The 22,267-nt window shown below is 28.7% G+C and overlaps 3 protein-coding genes and 1 long non-coding RNA gene across 4 annotated transcripts; 1 reads left to right on the plus strand and 3 right to left on the minus strand.

The window, feature by feature from the left end:
- Window positions 1-915: 915 nt before the first annotated feature.
- On the plus strand, window positions 916-2,365 carry Ssrbeta (signal sequence receptor beta). The gene is made up of 4 exons (XM_074249294.1): window positions 916-1,103; window positions 1,495-1,651; window positions 1,722-2,036; window positions 2,117-2,365. Exons 1-4 carry the CDS (start codon window positions 931-933, stop codon window positions 2,231-2,233), a joined length of 762 nt encoding a protein of 253 aa, XP_074105395.1. The 5' UTR covers window positions 916-930; the 3' UTR covers window positions 2,234-2,365.
- A 678-nt stretch (window positions 2,366-3,043) lies between these two features.
- Window positions 3,044-9,753, minus strand: Gp210 (nucleoporin 210). Its single transcript, XM_074249208.1, is given in 5 exon segments — window positions 3,044-6,401; window positions 6,404-7,509; window positions 8,139-8,429; window positions 8,504-9,430; window positions 9,522-9,753. Coding segments are annotated over 5 exon segments (5,739 nt in total). The 5' UTR covers window positions 9,701-9,753; the 3' UTR covers window positions 3,044-3,165.
- A 2,839-nt stretch (window positions 9,754-12,592) lies between these two features.
- On the minus strand, window positions 12,593-15,127 carry LOC141531597 (SET and MYND domain-containing protein DDB_G0273589-like). Its single transcript, XM_074249505.1, has 4 exons — window positions 14,406-15,127; window positions 13,982-14,256; window positions 13,550-13,846; window positions 12,593-13,275 (listed from the first exon to the last, which is right to left on the minus strand). Exons 1-4 carry the CDS (start codon window positions 15,058-15,060, stop codon window positions 12,997-12,999), a joined length of 1,506 nt encoding a protein of 501 aa, XP_074105606.1. The 5' UTR covers window positions 15,061-15,127; the 3' UTR covers window positions 12,593-12,996.
- A 155-nt stretch (window positions 15,128-15,282) lies between these two features.
- Window positions 15,283-21,393, minus strand: LOC141532503 (uncharacterized). Its single transcript, XR_012480098.1, has 3 exons — window positions 21,152-21,393; window positions 16,921-17,088; window positions 15,283-15,461 (listed from the first exon to the last, which is right to left on the minus strand). It is a non-coding gene; the product is annotated as an uncharacterized LOC141532503 (long non-coding RNA).
- Between the last annotated feature and the right edge of the window lie 874 nt (window positions 21,394-22,267).

Consider the following 22,267-nt stretch of genomic DNA (forward strand, 5'->3'; position numbering starts at 1 on the left):
ATAAAAATAATAATAATAATGTGACGGCAACTAATGAATAACATATATTAATTCGAACTAATTTTTATCTGTAAAAATTATTAACGATGACTTAAGTTTAAGAAAAAAGTAGAATTCAAAAATATTTTATTAACATTGAAAATTTTTTGTACGTATTAATATATTTTAGCAATAATTTATAAATCGAGTGATATCAAAAACAAAAATAATTTAAACACAGCATACGGATTACAAAAAACGGAAAAAATAAAATAAAAAAAACACATGAGTGATAGCATGAAAAAAAAAAAAAGTAAAAAAACATTCAGAATATTAAATGAATTCCTAAAAAAATGATTTTTCTTCGCGTGAGAAATATTACCATTATTATTATGAGGCTGAAGTTATGACACTTGACTTTTTTTTGATTTTTCTTGAAAAATCAACAAGGCATAAAAATTATTTATAAAAATGTCATTTACAATTTTTCAGAGCTAAAGATGAAGTTTTTAAATCAAATTTTCTTGCTGTAATTTGTTTGTTAAAAAAATTCTAAAAATTATCAGATGTCTCTCAACTTCAGTGTCATTTATTATTCCAGAAACTACCTGTAATAATATTTTTGTTTTTTTTTTATTTATTTATTTATTTATTTTTTTTCATTTATAAATGTTGGGTAAAAGAAAATGAGTGTTTAAAGTGAGATTAAAAAAGTATTAATAGAAGCAAAAATAATTACTTATGTAATGCACTATATATGTAACTTATACGTACACAATTTTTGTAAAACACTGGAGTGATACAAATAAAAACTATTCAGTATGATCAACTGTTACTATCACAAATTATTAAATAAATAAAAATTGACATTTTCTATAATTTTAATCATTTAAACAATGGCGGTATTTTAAACCATCATCGATACCCAGAAATGTAAATTACGCATGCGTGATGCATTTAGTCGGAAGTTACGTGTTTGGTGATGTTGAATACCGCCGAAAACGTGGCAACAAAACGGAGCGCTGTTGGCATTTTTTAATAAAAACTCCAGATCAGTCATTCACTCAACTAAGCACTAATATAATATATATTTTCAATACCCTAAGTTTATCAACGTTTAGCAGGTAAATAGTGCTTAAAAAATTATATTAATAATTACAAATTTTAAATATTATATAATTTTTTAACACTAATATAATTTTCATTCATAAATAATTATCAATTTTCTTTACAATAACTTTTTTTGTTTAATAACCCGCATAACAATTGTTAGTTTTAGTTATAAATATTAACATATGACAGTTACAAATACAGATAATTTTTGAATCAATTAAAAAAATTTTGTTTTGGTATTATAATTCTTTTGTAATTATATTTTTTGTTTTTTCGAAAAAAATATTTTTAATAACTCAATATTGTATCGAAAATCATCGCTATAATTTAACAAATCAAATTATGTAATGAAATACTTTTCTTTTAAATAATTCGATTAATTTATTATTTTATCTATTTCAGAATGAAGTTTCAAATTTTTTATTCAGTTATTGCCACTTTATTGGTGACAATTTGTGCTGAAGAAGAGCAGCAGCAGCAGCCAGAAGCTGCGCGGTTACTAGTGTCAAAATATATCCTCAATAAATACCTTGTAGAAAATATGGACATCATTGTTAAGGTATAAATTTATAATTTATCTTCTATTTAATAATTAATTTGTGAATATACATAATAATTTAAATTTACAGTACACAGTCTATAATGTTGGTAGTGTAGCCGCACTGGAAGTTGAAATAACAGATAACTCATTCCATCCCGATCACTTCAATCATGTTAGTGGTGAATTAAATGCTAGAATCGATCGTGTACCACCTGGCAGTAACGTGTCTCATACTGTCGTTGTCAAGCCAAGGAAATTTGGATATTTCAACTTCACCTCTGCAGAAGTTTTGTACAGACGTACTGAAGATGCCTCAAGGCTTCAAGTTGCAGTAAGCAGCACCCCTGGAGAAGGTCTTATTGTATCTTACAGAGATTACGCAAAGAAATTCTCATCCCATGTTGTGAGTTTATAATTTATATTGATAGCTCTCTAAATTTTTTAAAAATTAAATTTCATTAATGTTATTTATTTAATTTTTAGATTGACTGGATTGCATTTGCCGTTATGACATTACCTTCATTAGCAATTCCATTTGCTCTTTGGTATTCAAGCAAAAGAAAATATGAAAAAATCTCAAAAAGTGTTAAGAAACACTAAAATTCATTCATTGTATAGAACTCATTCAGTTAAAGGTCATATTTGTAATTAAATCCTTTTTTTAACTGGCATGGTTGTGATATGCGTGAATGTTTTATTTTTTTTTTTAATAAAAATTTATTTATAATTAATTATTGAAAGTTTTTATCATTTTTTATTATACAACGTAAGAATGTACAACAATACATATATTTAAGGAATATAACTATTACACGCACTCGACTTAAGTATGTAAGTTTAATTAAATCAGTCAATACAAATTTCATATTTGTCATTACTGTAGAATTTATTTATTTATAGAAAAGAAAAATTAAATACTATGAATACACGGTATAATATACATTATCGTAAGAAATGTTCTTGACAAAACAGTTATTAAAAAAAATATATCTATTTTTTTTTTTATTTATTTATTATTTTTAAATATTCATTATTAATAGCTTGTTTTAATGAAAACGATTTATTTTTTTGTTTCATCAGAGTGTATCACTTCGAGTTAATGAAATAATATTCTATTTATCAATTTTTAGTATAAGTTACAATGAAAAGTCAATCGAAGTGAAACATACTGATGAAATTTCATATTATTTATATTTTTATACTTAAAATTGGAAGCCTTTAAGCACTGTTATTACTTTATTTAATTATTGAAACTTGAATCTAGTAGTTTTTAATTAAGTTAGTAATAAGTAAATATTTGAGTTGATTCAAAAATATCAAAGTTTTAAGGGAAATTTTATTAATAAAAAAAAAACCTATTAAAAGTAAATGGCAACTAAAGACATTTTTGATATTAAATTAAATTAGTGAAATTAAAATTAAATTATTAAACGCGTTTTTTTTTTTGTTTTTTATCTTCTTTTTAATAACAAAATCAAATTTTATCACAAATCCTCATGAGTATATCAATAACTTATTTAAATTTTGAATAGTTAAGAACAATTAAAGGATATGTTTCGTCTGGTATTTGGTGTATAAAAACCACGCGGATCACCATACACCGGTTCAAAGGCTGAAAATGGTCTTAAAGGTGATTCTGGACTTCCTTGTGGACTAGAAGAATTAATTGAGTGATTTACAGTTGAGCTGACATTAATTTGATGTGGACATTTTTTCATAGGCGGTGGACTTTGGTCTGCAAAAACAGTTGTATTTCTTACAGACAAATCAACACTTGCGATTTTATTTTTCCACATCCAAATCATTGTTATAATTATTATGGCAAGTGTGATAATTGTATATTGACGATAACATAAACAGTCTATCCAATTGATACCAGACAATGTGTTATAATCATTCCTAGACATTCTGATGATAAGTGTGATATTTTGTCGTGTAAGTTCATTAATTACAATTATTTTCTGTCCTTGAATATCATCTTTATCCGGCATTAATCGTAAATTAAATTGTAATGTCGACAATGTAGTTAATTCATGTGAATGAATCACAACACCTTCTGGTACCTGAAGCCGGGTATGTTCTAATACACTTTTAAGTCCATAAATTTGCAGTGTAGCAGTAGCTATGACTTGAGGATTTGTTTGTACAAAAGTAACATCACTTGATTTAATATATACAGGTGGTAAATAAATTATTTCCAAAGCATTACCTTCAACATCATGACTATAAGCATTAATTTGAATACGTGTGTCCAATGTACTAGACACCATTGTCGGTGTTCCAATTGGAATAATGTCACAGTAGTAAAAGCCACTTACAATATCGAATCTTGGTTTAGCAATAAATATATCTTTAATATTTACTGATGATAGCTTTGATACAAATTGTACTGTACACATAAAAGAGAAAGAATCTAGTGTAAATGATGTACGTGTACGACAGCCACGTAAGCCTCTTGCCAGAACATTATTCTCTTTAATACCTTCATCTTTACTTTTCAATACAAGTGGTACACTAAAGACTTCCATTCCTGTTATATTTTTACCTCTTAATGACACTAATGATATTTTGGAAATAGGTTCAACGTTGACTTCAATATCATCTTGTTTGTTATCAGTTAAACTATGTCTGACAAATGTTTGTCCTAGATTCCTAGCTTTTCCTATTCCAGTCACAGCATCCACAGATAAAATTTCAGGTTTTGATGATTGCCAAAATCCTGGATCACCAGTTTTGGTTGACAAAAGAGGCATTGAAAAGCATACAATATCACCAACGGTCAATACTGTTTTTGATGGAAATATAATATCACCAATCATCATATGGACATAATCAAATATGTTTGTTGTATGTTTATCACTGTATACTTTAGCTACCAATTCACCATTATTGTGAAATTTAACATTTAGTTGGTTATTTAATTGTTCTGAAGTAAATGTAACTAGATCACCGCGATTAGAAATAGTATCAAATTTCAACTCAGCGGCATGAAATTTACTTCCAATATTATCGAAATATTCAATAATATAATTTAATTCCATTCCCTTGGGTAAAACATTTAATTCTTCACCAGCACGTATTCGAACGTTAGAACTCAATGATAACATCATATAATGAACAGGTTTAACATCGATAATTATTGTCATTGTCTGTTTTCGGTTATAAGATTCAATATTTGTTATTGATAATATTGTTTTACCTATTGAATCGCCAGATTTAACTACACCATTTTTGTCAACAGTCACTGTTTTAATTGCAGTTAATGCATTGGGTTCAGCAGATTCATTTAAATGTTCTGATACTACTATTTTATAAGTGGTAATTCCAGAATTATCTTTATTTGTTTGTAACTTTAAACTTGAATTTGGAGTCATGAGTATAACTGGCATACTATCTGTGATTTCTGGATTAATTAATCTTAACTCTTCGATAATTTCGATTTTAATAAATGTACTGAATGTCACATCTTCTTTAAAACTTGATAATATTTTAGACGGAATTGTAACATTCAAATAAACGGTTGTTGATCCTGATTTTAATGCTGTTGCTCGTAATGTCACTTCATTTTGGTATCTTATATTTATGCCGGTTCCTTCGTACATGTTGTGTAAATTGATTAGATCGGAATCACTGGAGTACCAAGTAAATACAAGCAGTGATTTCAAAGATCCAATTACTAATGGCGTTAATTGATCGGGTATTCCAAATGCCCAAAGTGGAACAGTTGCTCCTACTTTTATTCTTGAAGTTGGCGTTACAATTCTAATTCCTTCCAATGCAATAACGTGAATATTTACAAAATCTTGTGAATAAACAACTCTAGTACCTTTAGAATCTAGACCAACTGCCTCTGCAATCACTTTAGTAGAGCCAATCGCTTTGCCCTCAAAAATTCCTTCGTTATTTATAGTTACAATATCTTTATTGTCTACAGTAAATTCAATTTGTGCATTTACAGGGCCACCGATTGTCATAATTTGATAAATTGTACCAATTAGTATTGTAATATTGTTGTTTGTGACTTTTAACGACATAAATACTTGAATAATATTCGACTCGCTGCGTATTTCTTGATCACCGTAACCACTAATAAAATTAAGTCTTGATTCGCCTTCTTGGATACCATGTATCATGTAAAGTATTTGAGAGTACGGCGATTGGCCTTGTTCATTAATTGGGAGTTTTACTAGTTCGACAAATTTGTTATCTACTTCTGGGTGCAGATCAAATGCTTCTAATGATGGTAATTCTATCAAATTACCAATAGTATCGAATAATTTAACAGCAGCTAAAATACATTTGTCTTTTTCAACCTTATTTACACTAACAATTTCAATTTCAGCTAATTGTTGAACTTGAATTTCTGCAATTGCTGGTGTAGAATCTAAACAAAGATCTTTCAAAGCCACTTGAAGGATACCAGCTTTTTTTGGAATAACACTAATTGTTTTAGTTGGCTCAATGTAACGTACGTCTGCTATATCATCAGCACTGAGTATAAATTCATAATAACCAGATCCTTGATTTACTTGTAATGAATATTTAATATTTGGATCATTTAGCAATTTTATTTTTTTCGGAGTTATTACGGTATCATTGACTAACAATATATTTAATTCGGCTGTTATACGTGGTGTTACTAAATTACCTTTTTCTGTAGTTATTGGAAAAGGTGGCCATTCTGGTATAATTTTTAACTTTGCCAGTATGAATTTCTGATAATCCGTAATTTTAGTTGATATTGTGAGTGTACCCATATGTTTTTCGGAATAACTGTTTGATAATGAGTCATTGGCAAAATAACATTATAATCTACAAAAGTTTGTTCGAGAATACCTGTTGATACTTGAAATGAACCAATACCAGATGGTTTCAATGTCCATTCTATATTTAAACTTGTAATATTATCAAAACGTTTACCATCTTCATCCTTCACTACAACTACAAGTCGTAGAGGTTGATTTGCATGTGCCATTATTCTTTCAGCATTATTGCCAATAGGACAATTTTTACTATCTTTAAATTCTGGTTGAAGATAGATATATCTCGGTTTACTACAAATTATTTGTACGATTGCAGTAGCACCGTTACTATAGCAATTAGGAAAAAATGGTTTATTAAATACTTTGTAAGTTAATGTAGCTTGACCCAAAGCACGACAAGTGACTTTGAATATTGAAACACCAACTGTGTCATCTAGTTCATCGACTTGAATTATTTCTTCATCCGACAATGCAATTTCTCTTGAAAAACTATTTGGTTTTCCAGTCCATGGATGCGGTCCACCTTTAAAAATAATATTCCTCGAAGATCCGACAGCAAGAAGAGTTTCAGCACTTGATGGATGGATTGACGTTAATGGTTCATAAGCTGATACAGTAACATTGTCCATAAGATATTGTCCATTAGCACGATAAGCTACTGTAACACTTGAGGATCCGATATCTGTTCCTATTACCGTTAAAATTGTACACGAAATACCTATTGGCTGAACCGATTCACTGGTTGAGTTCCGCACAAAGTTATTGTCAGAAATATATATTTCAAACAAAGTATCACGACAATCGGTAAATGGCATTTCTTTTGCTTCCGGTGTATTATTTAACTTACCATACAGTGCCACGTATAGATGAATCGGTTCACCTGTAGCTGCGTCCATACTATATTGAATTATTTCTAAGCGTGTTGGTAACATAACGTAAACTTTTGCTCGGTCATTATTGAACTGATTGCGGGCCATTGATACAATAACATCAGTAGTACCTTGATTTAAGATTCTTACAACTCCATTTTGGCTTACAGTAGCTATTGATGACTGTCTGGAGTTCCATACATATGTACCATCACCTCCACTTGCTTTTAGAGGTACGTCCAATCTAATTAATAGAAAAATTTAGTGACATTATTGACGATTGATTATTATTATTATTATGTTTCATATAACTTGCATTGAAAATGCGAGTTTCAATGTCTGTTGATCTAACCGAAACTAGTCAATTTCAGACCAAAGCGACTGTTGCCGGGTAGAGATCAATTATTTCTTCCCGGCGGGCAGAAAATCATCATTTTCTGCCCACGAGATGAATTTGCAGCTTTATTTTCAATCTTATCAGAGTATTTATTGTTTATTATATACTTTTTTTTTTTTAATTTTTATTTAGAGTCGGTTTTAACTGCTGTGGTCATATCACCAACTTTAACTGTTGGAAATGATACGTTCGGGTCTTCATGGGTTTTGGAAATCAAATAAAAAATAAACCACTACTTTCTTGAATTGAAACGTTTACATGTGAGAGTAGTGGAGAGAACGCAATCCCGTAGTTAGACCCAGGTGGAGTTTCAATATCAGACTCTAAAGGGTTAATTTTCTTAATAAGTTTTATAATAAAATGATATTTTCGCTATTTGTCCGAAATTATCTTCTTCTGGTTGGCTCCAGACATTGAAACTAGCATTTTTAATGCAACTTATGTGAAATTTACTATTATTATTGATGATAACTTACCGCGATTTACTCTTAGGATCCCAAGGCACTGCTAATATTTTTGGATTAATAATGACTGGTGTATGAATAATTAAATCAGCTTTAGCAACCAGTGGAGTTGGTAATGGAATTTTTTTACCATTTTTATCAATTACACCATGCAATTTAGCTTCGACAGTTGTTGTACCACAAGAAATAGGAACCCCAAAAACATAAGTTCCATTTTTACTTGTGAATTTAGTATGAAAATATTTTGAATCTATCGTCATCATAACTTCTACACCATCTCCGATATAAAACTTATGATCTTTACTGTAAACAAAGCAATAAAAATTATTTATAGCAAAAAGATAGACAAGTAAAATATGTTCCAGATTTGTACTTACGCATCAAATAATTCAACGATAATTTCATGTGTTTCACCCAATATTAATCCACTATTTCTATTAGGCAAAACGGTGATTGTAATGTAGTCGACAGAATTAACATTAACAGTAGCCGTTGGTAAGACAATACCATAATCTTCGTTAACATTTTTATCATGAAGCGAAACCTTAGTTTTGCCATTTGATAATGCGTATGCTTTACCACTATCATTATCTATATCTAAAGTATCAGGGTGTTCAGCCTCTAAATAATATTGACTAAATGGCAAATTTATTTCTTCTAGTCGTCCCTGGTGTACTTGCATTATTTTGTATTTAATACTATCAAAAGCCATTATTGTAACATCAGTGGGTATTATTATAAGATTAGCAACAACAATTAATTCAATTCCAACAGACGGCACATCTTTGTACTCAATATGAGGTAATTTAACTGCAACTTTAGCTGTACCAGTTTTAACACCTTCTAATAAAACAATGCATCCTGTTTTTCCAGTACCATCAAGCATTGCAATTGAAGAAGGTGTCTCGTATGGCGACTCTTGAAAGGCTATAAATCTCAATACACTATTAGCAGTATCCAGACTTGAACTTTTGTCACCATTTCCAATAGTCCATATGAATTCAATCCCAATTAAGGTTGTAAATTCATTTCCTTGATCATCATTAGCTCTCACTTCAAATGCTTCGGGAGCTTCTTCAATAAATAATTCTCTTGTGGTTGATACTAAGCTTAAAGAATGTATAGCATCAACAATTACATCACAACGTAAAAATTGACCGGTATTTATATCTTCAGCAAGTACTATCGCTGTATTGCGGGTTAAATCTTTTGTAACACTTTGTATAATAACCGCTGATGAACATGTGTGGTCTGGATTTTCATTTATAGGAATTAAATGAATTATGTCTAAGCGTGACGTAGACCTGATTAATAATAATAATACAAATATATTAGATTCATTAGTTAATTCGTAGCATTAAAAAATAATATATTACAATTAAGAATAATAATTACCATTGGTAACAACCTCCTTCCATTACTTCCAACGTAAAATTCACTGGAAAATCGTTGAATATTGGTAATAAAACTCTTGGTACATTCAGTCGTGATGCCGATGCAATATTCCATGTTGATTGTGTTATTGCACATATTATAAATATTATTATTTTTAATAAAAATTTCAATCCCGCCATAATTTTTCACTACATGTGTTTGCAGTAACTTGGCGGCTGTTGGCGGCCTTCGATAAAACCAGAAACTATAAAATGATACGGTGTGGTTAACCTTAAATATGTCACAGGTAGAAACAAAAGCGCACTCTTTTGTTATAGTTTTGTACTTATTAAATTTAAGTTGGTAAAGAAAATTAGTTCAAGTGGTAAGTAATTAAGTAATTCTTAATCAAGTGAGTAAGTAATTCTTTTTGGGCACCAATATTTTACAAATTTAATTAAAAAATTGAAAATATTATCGTATGTAACAAAATAAAAAAATTTCTGAGTTAATTGAATTATTTACAGAATAAAATCTATTCTCTTTTCAATAGCTTGGAATAAAATATACATATAGTATTTTTAAACTTGGTATAAAAATAAAATTCGAATATTAATTAACAATAAAAAAGGTGTGATTAGGAATTTTTATGTTATGGTATAAGATACCCAAAATTCTTATGAATTGTTGCAAAAAATTGTTGCAAAATAACAAAAAAAAATTTCCATTCATAAAAAATTTGATAATTAAAACTGTAAGTGCAATTTTTAAAAAATTTTTTTTAGTTCTAATTTAATAATTACAAAAAATTAAAAAATTGAAAATGTTGGTTAAAGTTAGTGTAATATAATGAAAAATTTTATAATCCTGAAGTTAGCCGACAGCTGTCAATTAAAAAAATTTTTTTAACAAATTAATTACAATAAAAAAAAAGGCTCTAAAAATTTTCACTGATAATTTTTATTAATTTTCTCATGTGAAACTTTTTAATTAGATAGATATTTATTTCAATGTATAGCAGTGGAAACTGCCCTGTACACTTTTTCTTAACAACATACATTAATAACTATATAAAACCATCTTTTACTATATCTACGTGACTAGTAAACTGCAAAATTTATAATATTTTATATATTAAATTCTACTGCTTAAGCAAAGGAAAATTGAGAAATAAAAACCGACTTTGAGTCCACACACTCATTCGTTGCACTTGTCCTGACGTTGACGTAGCTCCGTCCTGGGCTGCTACTCCTACACTGCATCTTCTTGGTTGGGTTCTGTTCCTGTCGCATCTTCCTTCACTAGCTTTTCAAATTTGCTGATGTATTCACATACAGTTTCATGTGGCTGCTCTCTCAGGGTTTGTACAATCAGCCAGTCAAAATCTGCACCTACGTTTGTCCCCAGCCATATTCAGAGATTCTCGCATTTTGACGTTCTCGTTAGTGAAACTTTTTAATTAAATTTTTTTATAATAATTTAATTGCCATAAAATTATGACGTTAAAGTTAGCAGTCACTTGATAATTTTTTAATTTTATTTAACAAATAAATCTTTTTTAAAAAACTATTTTTAAAAAATTGCATTTATAATTTTTTTAAATTTCTAAAAATCAATTTTTTTTTCTCATTTATTTTTGCCATAATTTATTTATTAAAAAATTCTAAAAGTTAATAAATATCTGCTAAATTAATTCTCATTTATAATTCTAAAAAAATTTTTAATGTATGTCAACTTCAGGTTTATAAAATTTTCACTAATGTATGTATGACTTGTTAAAAATTCTGAATTTTTATTTTTATTTAACATTTTATACTCGCATCGTTTTAAAAATGTGTTTATAAAAAGTGAGTTTAAAATGAAAATTTTGAAGAAAAAATTAACAACAGTTTTTGACTAATTATGCGTGGAGTTAATTATAAAAAGTTAACAAATTTAGCTATTGATTATACAAGATTATTCTTAATAATAGTATTAAAAAATATAATTATTTTGATTATTATTTAGTGACAAAAAATGTATTTTTTAAACCAAATTTTATTTAATATCATATATGTATAAAAATGATTTTACAATTTTTTTTTTATTAATAACATTATCACGAAGAAATTCAAAGAAACATTTCACATTTAGAAGATTTGAAAAACTATAAATGCCATTTTTTTTTTAGTTTTTCTCAATTTTAATTTAATTAAAGAAAAAAATTGTTAAATATTTGCTGATTTTAGTATCATTATAAATACATATATGATATATATCATACATGACAGGAAATCAACTAACAACAATTTCTTCATGTTTCATCATTTATTTTTTTTAGACTTTATATCATTATCAAGGCAAAGGCTACAACAAACTAAACTGGTCGAGTCTTTCGAGGGTTTTTCGAGGTCAAGGTGATTGCAACATCCCAGATAAATACAGTACGGTAAATAGTAAGCTAACTCCAACATAAAAAAATTGGCATGCAACATAGTTGAAGCGATAGCCAAAAAAATCAGCTGATTACAATTAGTAGCAGGAACAATCAGGAACAATTACTATCAGGAAAAATAATCGTGAAATATATTGAACTGTAAAAAAAACTTTGTAATGTTTTGTAAAATACATCTGTTAAATAAAAATTTTATTAATAAAAAAATAAACTATTTATTTTCAGCTTTGAATTTTATTGGAGACTTATTTTCTAACTTATATATAGATTACTGAAGTTAGTAAAATTTCAGTTTTACCAGCTTATTAATTATTTTTACATTATTAAAAACAAAAATATTTTGAGTTCATAAATCTGAAATTAAAAAATTTTTATTTAGACTTTATGTTGAAAATGTTACCCCTAATAAACTCTTTGAAAATTATAGTTTACCGTATAAATCGTTACACAGAAAAAAAAGTTATTTTCTTCAAAATTTCATTCTTGTATTTTTAGTAATCAATCAAGAAATTTGCTCTTAAATCAATAAATAAATCATAATTCTTGGATGAAAAGCAAAAAATTCTTTAAGAATTTCATCTTCCAGCGAAGTACTTCATTGTTTCTAAACAAAATACATATTCATTCTTTCGGATAAGATTTTTCTTTTCGATTAAGATAAACAATAACATTTGTTTAAAAAATTTTCATAATTTTTTTTTTGATCGAAGCAAAAATTTCTTTTCTTTCAATGGATCGTATTTTTTTTTGTTCTAGTTGACAAAATTTTGATCGAAGAAACTATTACTTAAAAAAAAAATTACAAACATTTTAAAAGAAAAAATTATTATCACTTAAAGAAATCTTGATTGAAGAATTTACAAATAATTAGTACAACTCCTGAAGAAAGAAAACTGGTTATCTTAAAAATAATTTTCTTGGTTTAAAATGATTTTTCTTGAGTCATGTTTGTTGTTTATATTAGTATAGACTTAGTTGAGTTACTCGATCAGTTTCAGCTCATAGAATTTAATATAAATTTTTTATTCATAATAATTATTGTTAATGTTAATGAGTTGATGATCACGTACATTTTACAATATAACAATTATCATTGTAAAGATCGGCATTATGTACATAATTAGATTCCAATAAAATCTTAAAAGATAACATTTCCCGACTACGATAATCTAAATTTTCACACATTAAATTTAAAAGATCACACAACGATTGTAAGGTGTGAGAATTGTCATTCCATGTGTTACTTTTAGAAGATTGTTGCATAGTCGTTAGAGCTTTTTTATCGTTCTTTTGTATTAATTCTTTTATTTTTAATTCAATCTCACTTAAGGAACGTTTATTCTGCAAAAAGAAAATTATTTAATTATTGGACTCATTCTAAATGATCGATAACAAAATCAATGCACAGAAAGAAAAAAAGTCTTGAGTCAAGCGTAAATTTTCTTAAATCAAGAAAATCTTAAGGAACACTGAAAATTTTTTGAATGAAGTTAAAATTTTTTGAACGAAGTTAAATTTTTTTAAGCTAAGAAAATTTCTTCTTGCTCCAAAATAACTTCGATCTTCCTTATAATTTTCTTGGATCAAGAAATTTTTTTTTCTGTGTGATACTTACAACCAAAGTCGGAAAAATAGATGCTGGGTTCCAATCGTAGCGACAAGCTATACACTCACACCAGAAATTATAATCATCTTTTAGTTGTTCTCTTCGCTGAAGTGTGGGTGTTTCATCAAAACTTGATCCGTAAGATATAAACAGTTGAGCACCCTTTTTTATCTGTTGAGAGGCTCGGAATGTCATTGTATTTCCATAATGTGCAGGGCATACGTTGCTAAAACAACTGTGGTTGAAAAAACTTGCAAAAGATCCAAGTAAGTCTCCTCTTTTCATATCAATAAATGGCGTTGATAACTAGAAGTAAAATTTTAAATTTCACTCATCATTAATTTTAGATAAATAAATTATATTATAAGAAATTTTAAATCTATATTAGCTTGAATACCAAACAGACTCAAATTGTTTTTAAAAAACATTCTTTTTGCGTACAGAGAAGCAGTTCAATGAGCTAATGCGTATATTCTTTAAGATCAATGCTCCTAGAAAAAGAGCCCATTCATTGTTTGCACAATCTCGTATGTCATTGATTCCATCACCTAGAAGATTGGATGATAAAGCAAAAGCGTGAAGAATATATGCACTACTTATAGAAAGTCCGTCCACTTCTGATTTTTCTCTAAATGAAACATCATGTACCAGAGAATATACTGTTGAATATTTTGAGCTATCATGTACATTGTCAGTAAAAAATTTTTCGGTCGGATCTGGAAAAAAATTCACAATATTAGATGATTATCTCAAAATAAAAATAAATCATATTGCAAAATCGTCCCACTGCGGCATGTCGAGAGTAAAGCACTTCCACACGCTTACGCGTAAGGCGTGCAAAAATTTAATTCAAAAAATTTAATACCTGGTATTTCGTCAATATTAAGAAGATAAGTTTTTAAATTTTGTAAAGAACCAGCTTCCTTGATTGCTTTGATTGTTATCCTTGCAGCCATTAAATCAAGCCATTCGCGCTGGCCCATTGCAAGTAAATAGGAAATTATGTCACACTCCATATCATGATACTCGGCCCAAGCTTTGTCTCGACAACTTTCATTGCAATAAATAACGTTTACACAATTATTACATCCTACAGAGGACCAAGTTCGTTTTGAACAATACCAGCAGTAAGTGTACCAACATTCAGAAGAAAGAATAAGAGAATAAGCTTTTTGTACGAAAATAACTTCACCAACTTTTATGTCTTTAGTAGCTACAATGTGACGCCCAAAATTTTCTGAAAATTTCAGCTCTATAGAACCGGAAGCTCCTACTACTCGAGAATTATCTTTTGGAGTTGGAGGTATTAATTCACCCAAATCGTGTTGTATGAAAGTCGTTTTCAAAGCATAATTCTTCAATATAAAGTTTAAAGATGTTTCTATGTTTTGTCGAGTTTCTTCATCTACCTCTGTCAACCAACATTGAGCTTTGGTAATAGCTTTTTCTACTTCTGGACGCATTCTCGGACTAAGGCCCCATAGAGCTTTGGCTTTACGCGTATAAAAGTCTGCCTTCATTTCATTGCAACAGCCAATTTTTGATATTCTTTCTATATCTTTTGAACAATCTTCATAGTAGCCTTGATTTAATAATAATTCCGAACGTTCAGTATATGCTCTGACTAATTCATATGATTTAAGAGGTGCATGGGCAATTGCTCTGGAGTACAGTTCTAATTGAACTTGAAGTGATGCAGTATTTCTGATACGATTTACTTTATTTAATGCTCTAAACGCTCCTTTTCCACTTTTTTCCTCTCTATCTTTAGCTTTTAAATTATTAGTTACTACCATAGAGCTCAACACGTAAGCCATAGTCTCTTCTTCATTTTGGAAGTCTTCTTCACTGGAATCCACGGAAATTTTAACAATAGATGACCTTCTGTCTTTAACGGCAGATTTTTTCACTTTAGCCATACCTTTAAAATTTTTATATTGATTAATTAGTTTCTTTTCGTATCTCATTAATTTGATCATCTATTTCAAATAACAGTTAAAAATTACAACAACATTAATTTTTAATAGTATGTTCTCGAGTCGAACAAATGAATTTACATGAGCTTACATCAACTATATTATATACCGAGTGAGTCCACGGTGAGAGAAAAAATTTCTTTTAATGAAATGGGCATTGTTATGACAAGAAATTAATTAAAAACAAATCTTCAACATTTTCATTTCTTAGCTGAAAGAAAAAAAATGTTTCTCACAGAAACTTTCTTGTTGATAAAAAGTTTTTTTGATTTGGAGAATAATTTTAGACAGATAACTTTCAAATTTTCATCTACTATTGTTTTTTCTTAAATTTAAAAAACTTTCTTTCAACAAGAACCTCATTGTGTGAAAAATTTTGATTTCTTCAACTAAAAAATGAAATTGCTGAAAATTTTCAACAAATTAATTTGAAAATAAATTTTTTCTCTGAGTGCATGTAAGTTCATTTTTTCGATTCGTGTTATTTCGAATTTTGAATACAACTTGTGTAATTATTAAGGTCAGATTTAAGAAATAATAAATAGTTATCAAAAACTATAAGTAAAAATTGTACACTGAAAAAAAAATTAACTTGACTCAAGAGAAAAATTCTTGAACCAAGAAAATAATTTTGGAGAGGGTAAATGTCCTGAATCAAGTAAAATTTCCTTAAATCAAAAAAAAATTTATTAGTTCAAGAATTTTTCTACTCAAATCAAGAAGATTGAATTTTTTAAAGTTATATACTTGGTTCAAGAACATTTTTTTGTTTTGTGTATTTATATAAAAAGGAGCTACATCTACTATTTGTTGTTAAATATCAAAAAATTTATCAATCCATGTTTATTTTTTATTTTTTTTTTATTTTAAAGATTATAAAATTATTATTTTGTCTTTTAATCAACAAATTTAAGGTGGTATATTAATTTTTCAATGTTATGTATATATATATATATATATATATATATATGCATGTTGTGCATTGAAAGTAGGACATTTTAAAAAATACAAAGTTTGATGATTTTTGGCAATTGAATCAGGTAATGAAAAAATTTTAAAAAATATCTCGATCTTTCGATTTTTTATGGCTGAAAAAGTGGAGCTCCACTTTTATAAAATTCTAATTGCGTTGTGTATCTGAAAATATATTCACAACCCTTGGTATATTGAGACATTTGATGAAATTAACAAGCAGTTATTTACAATTATTTCGCAATATTTATTCAACAATAACATTGAAATTGAAACTATTTAGCTATAAATAAAAGACAAAATTAAGCATGTGATAAAAATTGCATTTAGTTTGAATAGGATGTATTTATTAAAAACATTTTTAAACAAAGATTTTTTAATTAAATACAAAAAATAATCACACAAAAAATAATTCTTGACTCACTTAATTACCTCTTAAAAACAAGCTTCAAATCCAATCCCTTTGAAAATGATAAAACTACGATGAAGATTGTCTTAATAAATGTCAAATCTTCTTGAAGACATGTATCGTCAATAAAAGATTTGTTCTATGACGCAGTCATATTATTTTTATTCGCGATTCAATGTCACTGTTAATATCTATATACGTTATCAACTTTATTATTTTCTTTTGAATTATAAAATTGTTATAAAAATGTACTTGCAATGAATGAATAATTAATTTGAGAATATTATATCCGGAACTATAAATGTTTTTTTCGAATTTCTGTATTTCATTTTGTACAATAAGCCCGCTACAATTTATTTTTATTACAAGTATTATATACGCTTGCGCTTTCTCGCACGCACGCGCTGTAACTTGTTTTAGTTTGAAATTTAAACTTGACCATTCATAAATATATCAAGAAGTAATCATTGGTTTGATAAAAAAAATTTAAATTTTTTTTAAAAAATGCAGGAATAGAAATCCTAGAAGAAGTTGGCCATAGAAGAAAATGATACAAATTTTTACATAGTGCTTTTATTTTAAGTAAATATTCAATCTATACGATAAATAAACAAAACAGTTATAAAAAGAAGTTAAATTAAAAATTATGCAAGGTCTGCATGACGTTAAGTTTTGAGTTTGAGTAGGAGTTTTTAAAGGAAAACCGGTGGCCGGGGGACTAGGAAAAGTGTGAGATGTTTTGATTGACAGCAGTCATGTAGAAGATCGGATGTTTTTTAGATAAAGGAAAATGGGCCGCAGGTGAGAAGGGGTTTCTTATATTTTGGGTGAAGGGAAGGATGTGTTGTTTCTCGAAATAAGAAAAAAATTTAACTTTTATCTGTGGTTTTATTTCTTGCGAGTACATTCAGTTTTTAAATTCTGACTACGATAGATCCTAACGGTTTAGATGACTCTTTTGAAAAGCAGTGGTTTGGTGAAAATATTTTGCCTGAAATTTTTCCGGATTTAAATTGTTATTTACTGGATATTAATGGTAAGTAAATATATGAATAATTTAGCTACTAGGTTTTCCAAAATTTAGTGCATTAAATTTTGTCTTTACTTTGTTTTGTTTTTAAAAAAACGTTCTAATTACAGATCCGGTATTAAATTGTGATGCACAGTTAGAAGACTTGAAAAGTTAAAAGTCCTGAAAACTTGCCAGAGTTAAATAATGATCCTTTTTTGCCAGTACAAATCGACGAAATTCGACAAAATTTTGATGAATCTCATTGGCTTCTAACCATTGCGTAACAACATGGTCAGCATCATCGTCTTCTAACTGTGCATCACAATTTATTACCGGATCTGTAATTAGAACGTTTTTTTAAAAACAAAACAAAGTAAAGACAAAATTTAATGCACTAAATTTTGGAAAACCTAGTAGCCAAATTATTCATATATTTACTTACCATTAATATCCAGTAAATAACAATTTAAATCCAGAAAAATTTCAGACAAAACATTTTCACCAAACCACTGCTTTTCAAAAGAGTCATCTAAACCGTTAGGATCCATCGTAGTCAGAATTTAAAAACTGAATGTACTCGCAAGAAATAAAACCACAGATAAAAGTTAAATTTTTTTCTAATTTCTAGAAACAACACATCCTTCCCTTCACCCAATCTATAAGAAACCCCTCCTCACCTGCGGCCCATTTTCCTTTATCTAAAAAACATCCGATCTTCTACATGACTGCTGTCAATCAAAACATCTCACACTTTTCCTAGATCCCCGGCCACCGGTTTTCCTTTAAAAACTCCTACTCAAAGGTCATTAACCTCAATCCATTAATCATCACCGTTGTCAATCAAAACACCTGTCTCCCTCACACTTTCACAGACCTCCCGGGAAGCTGGCGCCATCCTAACGAGGGGCAAATAGGGGGAATGTTTCGCTCTGAGCGTCCCATACTACTAACGATTTTACAGGCTTCTCGGTAAACTTTGGATTAGATAAAAAGAGATTTAGAGTATTTCGCTAATTTTTTTATTATTTTTTTTGCCTACACTGAAAAAATAAAAATTAACTTGATTCAAAATAAAAATTCTTGAACCAAGAAAATAATTTTGAAGAGTTTCATTGTCTTGAATCAAGACAAAAAATTCTTGAATCTTTACGAAAAGTAAAATTTCCTTAAATCAAGAAAAATTTATTAGTTTTAGAATTTTTCTACTCAAGTCACAAAGATGAAGTTCTTTAAAATTATTTACTTAATTCAAGTAAATTTTTTTTTCTATGCATATAAAATCATTGAAAGAGAAAACAAATTCTTTGAGTCATAATCAATTTGATAGGTGTAATATATGTGGTACTTTTCGTATAAGTGCACATGTATCGTATTAAAATTGATTATTCCTGATTGTAATAATAATGTAATAAATAAATAAATAAATTGATAACGGAGTTTATTTTAAGAAGTGAGAAAAATTTTCATTCATGATGGAAAATTTAAAAGATTTTGATATGAAAATTTTACAGTTTCTTCGAACAATTGATTTAAGCAAACCCAGTTAGCACAAGCGAAACGAAGTTCACGTAAACCTGCGGCCGGAATTTGAGGTAAAGTTTACTCTAACAGTAGAGCAACAGTTATACTTATAACTGTTGACGTGAAGTTAACGATAACTTTCTGCAACTTCGCATTAACTTTGAGCGAACTTTTCGGAAAATTCCGGCAATAGATTTACGCTAACTTGATGCGTAAGTTAAAGTCAAGTTACGTGAAACTGTTGCAAATGCAAAGGTTGACGCGAAGTTAACAAAAAGTTGACGTCAACCATTGAACATCAACTTAGTTGATGGTCAACCTGTGCTAACTGGGAAGCTGTTCTTATTGCCAGAACTAAAGGATGTCGAGTTTCGTCAGGCTCGAGATCTGTGACGTCAGGTCTTACCCCCAGCCCATCACAAGACTCGCCCCCACTCAACGAGGGTCGAGAGGATTACGAGGGAGATTGTTAAGGGCATTCCGACGCCACCCTTCTTCAAGACTTCACCCGATAGGTCCTAGTACAACGTCACGCAGTCATTGTTATACCTCAATTATATTGACTTTCATTAGCTATCTCATTACGTAATCATTGTCGGAATACTAATACTTGTAGATGTATAAATAAATTTAAGTGGTGTATAAAATACATACATCGAGTTTTACAATAACATATTTGAAAAGAGTAATAAAATATTCGAAAAAACGTTTTTATGTGATAACATTTTTTGCTTTTGTTTTTAATTTATTAATTTGATATTTTTTGAAATTGTCGTAGATCGAATGTTTTCATTGTCGTAGACCGAATGTTTTCATTGTCGTTAATTTTTTTCTATACTAATTTAATAAATAATTACATAAAAATTTTATGATACGTATTGAAGATGACATTAAAGTTAGCTGTCACCTGACCAATTTTTAATTTTATTTAGCACTTAAATTTATTATAAAAAATTATTTAAAAAAAATTGCATTTTTTATTTTTTTAGAATTTCTATATATCAATTTTTTTTTCTTATTTTTTTTTCCCATAATTTATTTGTTAACAAAAATTCTAAAAATTATTAAATACAATCTGCTAAATTAATTATTCATATATTGAAGAAAAACAGTTGACTTTTGATAAGTGAAAATTCTACATGACACTGAAGTTGGCAGATATTGAAAATTATTTAAAAATTTTTAAATAATGCAATTATTAAAAAAAAAAATAAATTAAAAAGTTTCACATGTAAAAATTAATAAAAATTACAAGTGAACGTTTTTAAAAGCATTTTTTCATTGTATTAGATTTGTTAAAAAAACTTTTTAAATTAATAGCTGACCGCTAACTTCAGTTTTATAATTCTATTCATATTTGCCGCCAATTCCATCGCGCACACAGTACGCATCTGTACACTCTACGCTGCCTGTTCCAATATAGTACTGTGATGTCATATCACGGTTTAGTTGAATCGTGACTGGCGCCACCACGCGAACACTGATGACACTCCTTTGATAGCGCGAAACTTAACATTAAATTTAATTTTATAATTATAAGAAAACTTTTGGGAAAACCCCACAACCTAGGTTCAGACTTTTAACTATTAGAAAAAGGTTATTGTTAAAATGTATTTTTGTACTCTCTGAAAATCCAGTACAATAGACTAGGAATAATAATTTAGAAAAGAGGATTAAGCCATAAAAAATATAAATTTACTACCTAATTGCTCTCTACTTACGAAATATAAAATGTATAAAAAATGCGAGAAGATAGTCTGAGCCGATTTATGACCCTCATTTATGACGAGTCCAGCTCAACCACTCAGTCCGGTAAATTCCCAAGGATGATGAAAACTTCGGACAACTCTGCTGGCGAGCCCAGGTAGTTCAACAACAGTCGGAAAAGACGAGTACCTGAGTAGGAGAACAGCTAGGACCCAGTGAGAAGGAGAAGGACCAATCAACGTTGCCAAAAGACCGGTACAGCGGAATACTCGGATGGTAGGGAGAGTCACCCCCGCCACTTCTAGTGGTACGAGTCGGACTTAGACATTTTTGAGAAAGAATCAGAATAATATTCGAGCTCAGACTTATCACCTCGGTTTCCAATTTTTGTAAAGTCTTAGTGAATATATATATTTCAATTCAGTTAAACCAATTTCGTTCAATTCTTTATTTAATTTATATTCATTTAATTCCATTTTCCTCATCATACAAATTCCCGTTGATAAAGTTGAGTATTTCAATATTCCCGGGCGAATTAAAGACCACTTCGATAACTTTAAATTTAAATAAAGATTTCCATCGTTGTCCACCAGGAGGAGGACATAACAGTACAATCGGGGACATTAATGCCTGAAAATGGAATTTATAAGTCGTATCCACGCTATATACTTTCATCGTTCAGGGGGAGAAAATGTGTTAGCCAGAGTGAGAGAATGAAGGTGCGTAAATATAGGCAAGGTAAAAATAAATGTATTTAGAATGGTTAATAGTATAATGCCAAATGTAAACAAGTATTTGGTAGGTTAGTAAATAAAAATAATAAATTAATTTTTAATTAAGCATTAAATTTAAGTAGGAGTGCTGTGTTTAATAAAAAAAATACAAAATAAAAATTGAGATGTTTAATTAATAAAATAATTTGGATCTAATGTAATTGAAAAGTAACAGTAAAATTGAAAAATAGCTTCTATTTGTTGAGTGGATTTCATTAATATAAATTAATTTATATTAAATTAATAATTTACTCCATTTCTCCTGCGCGTATTAGTTCGCACATCTTCATAAAAAAAGTGAATTGTGTGTAGTGGGCTGGCTTCTCCATCAATGCTTGCTGATTGTCCAATAAATTA

Source organism: Cotesia typhae, unplaced genomic scaffold (assembly GCF_013202065.1).
Source record: "Cotesia typhae breed Kobodo isofemale line unplaced genomic scaffold, CoteBio_Ctyphae contig_119, whole genome shotgun sequence".
NCBI lineage: Eukaryota > Metazoa > Arthropoda > Insecta > Hymenoptera > Braconidae > Cotesia > Cotesia typhae.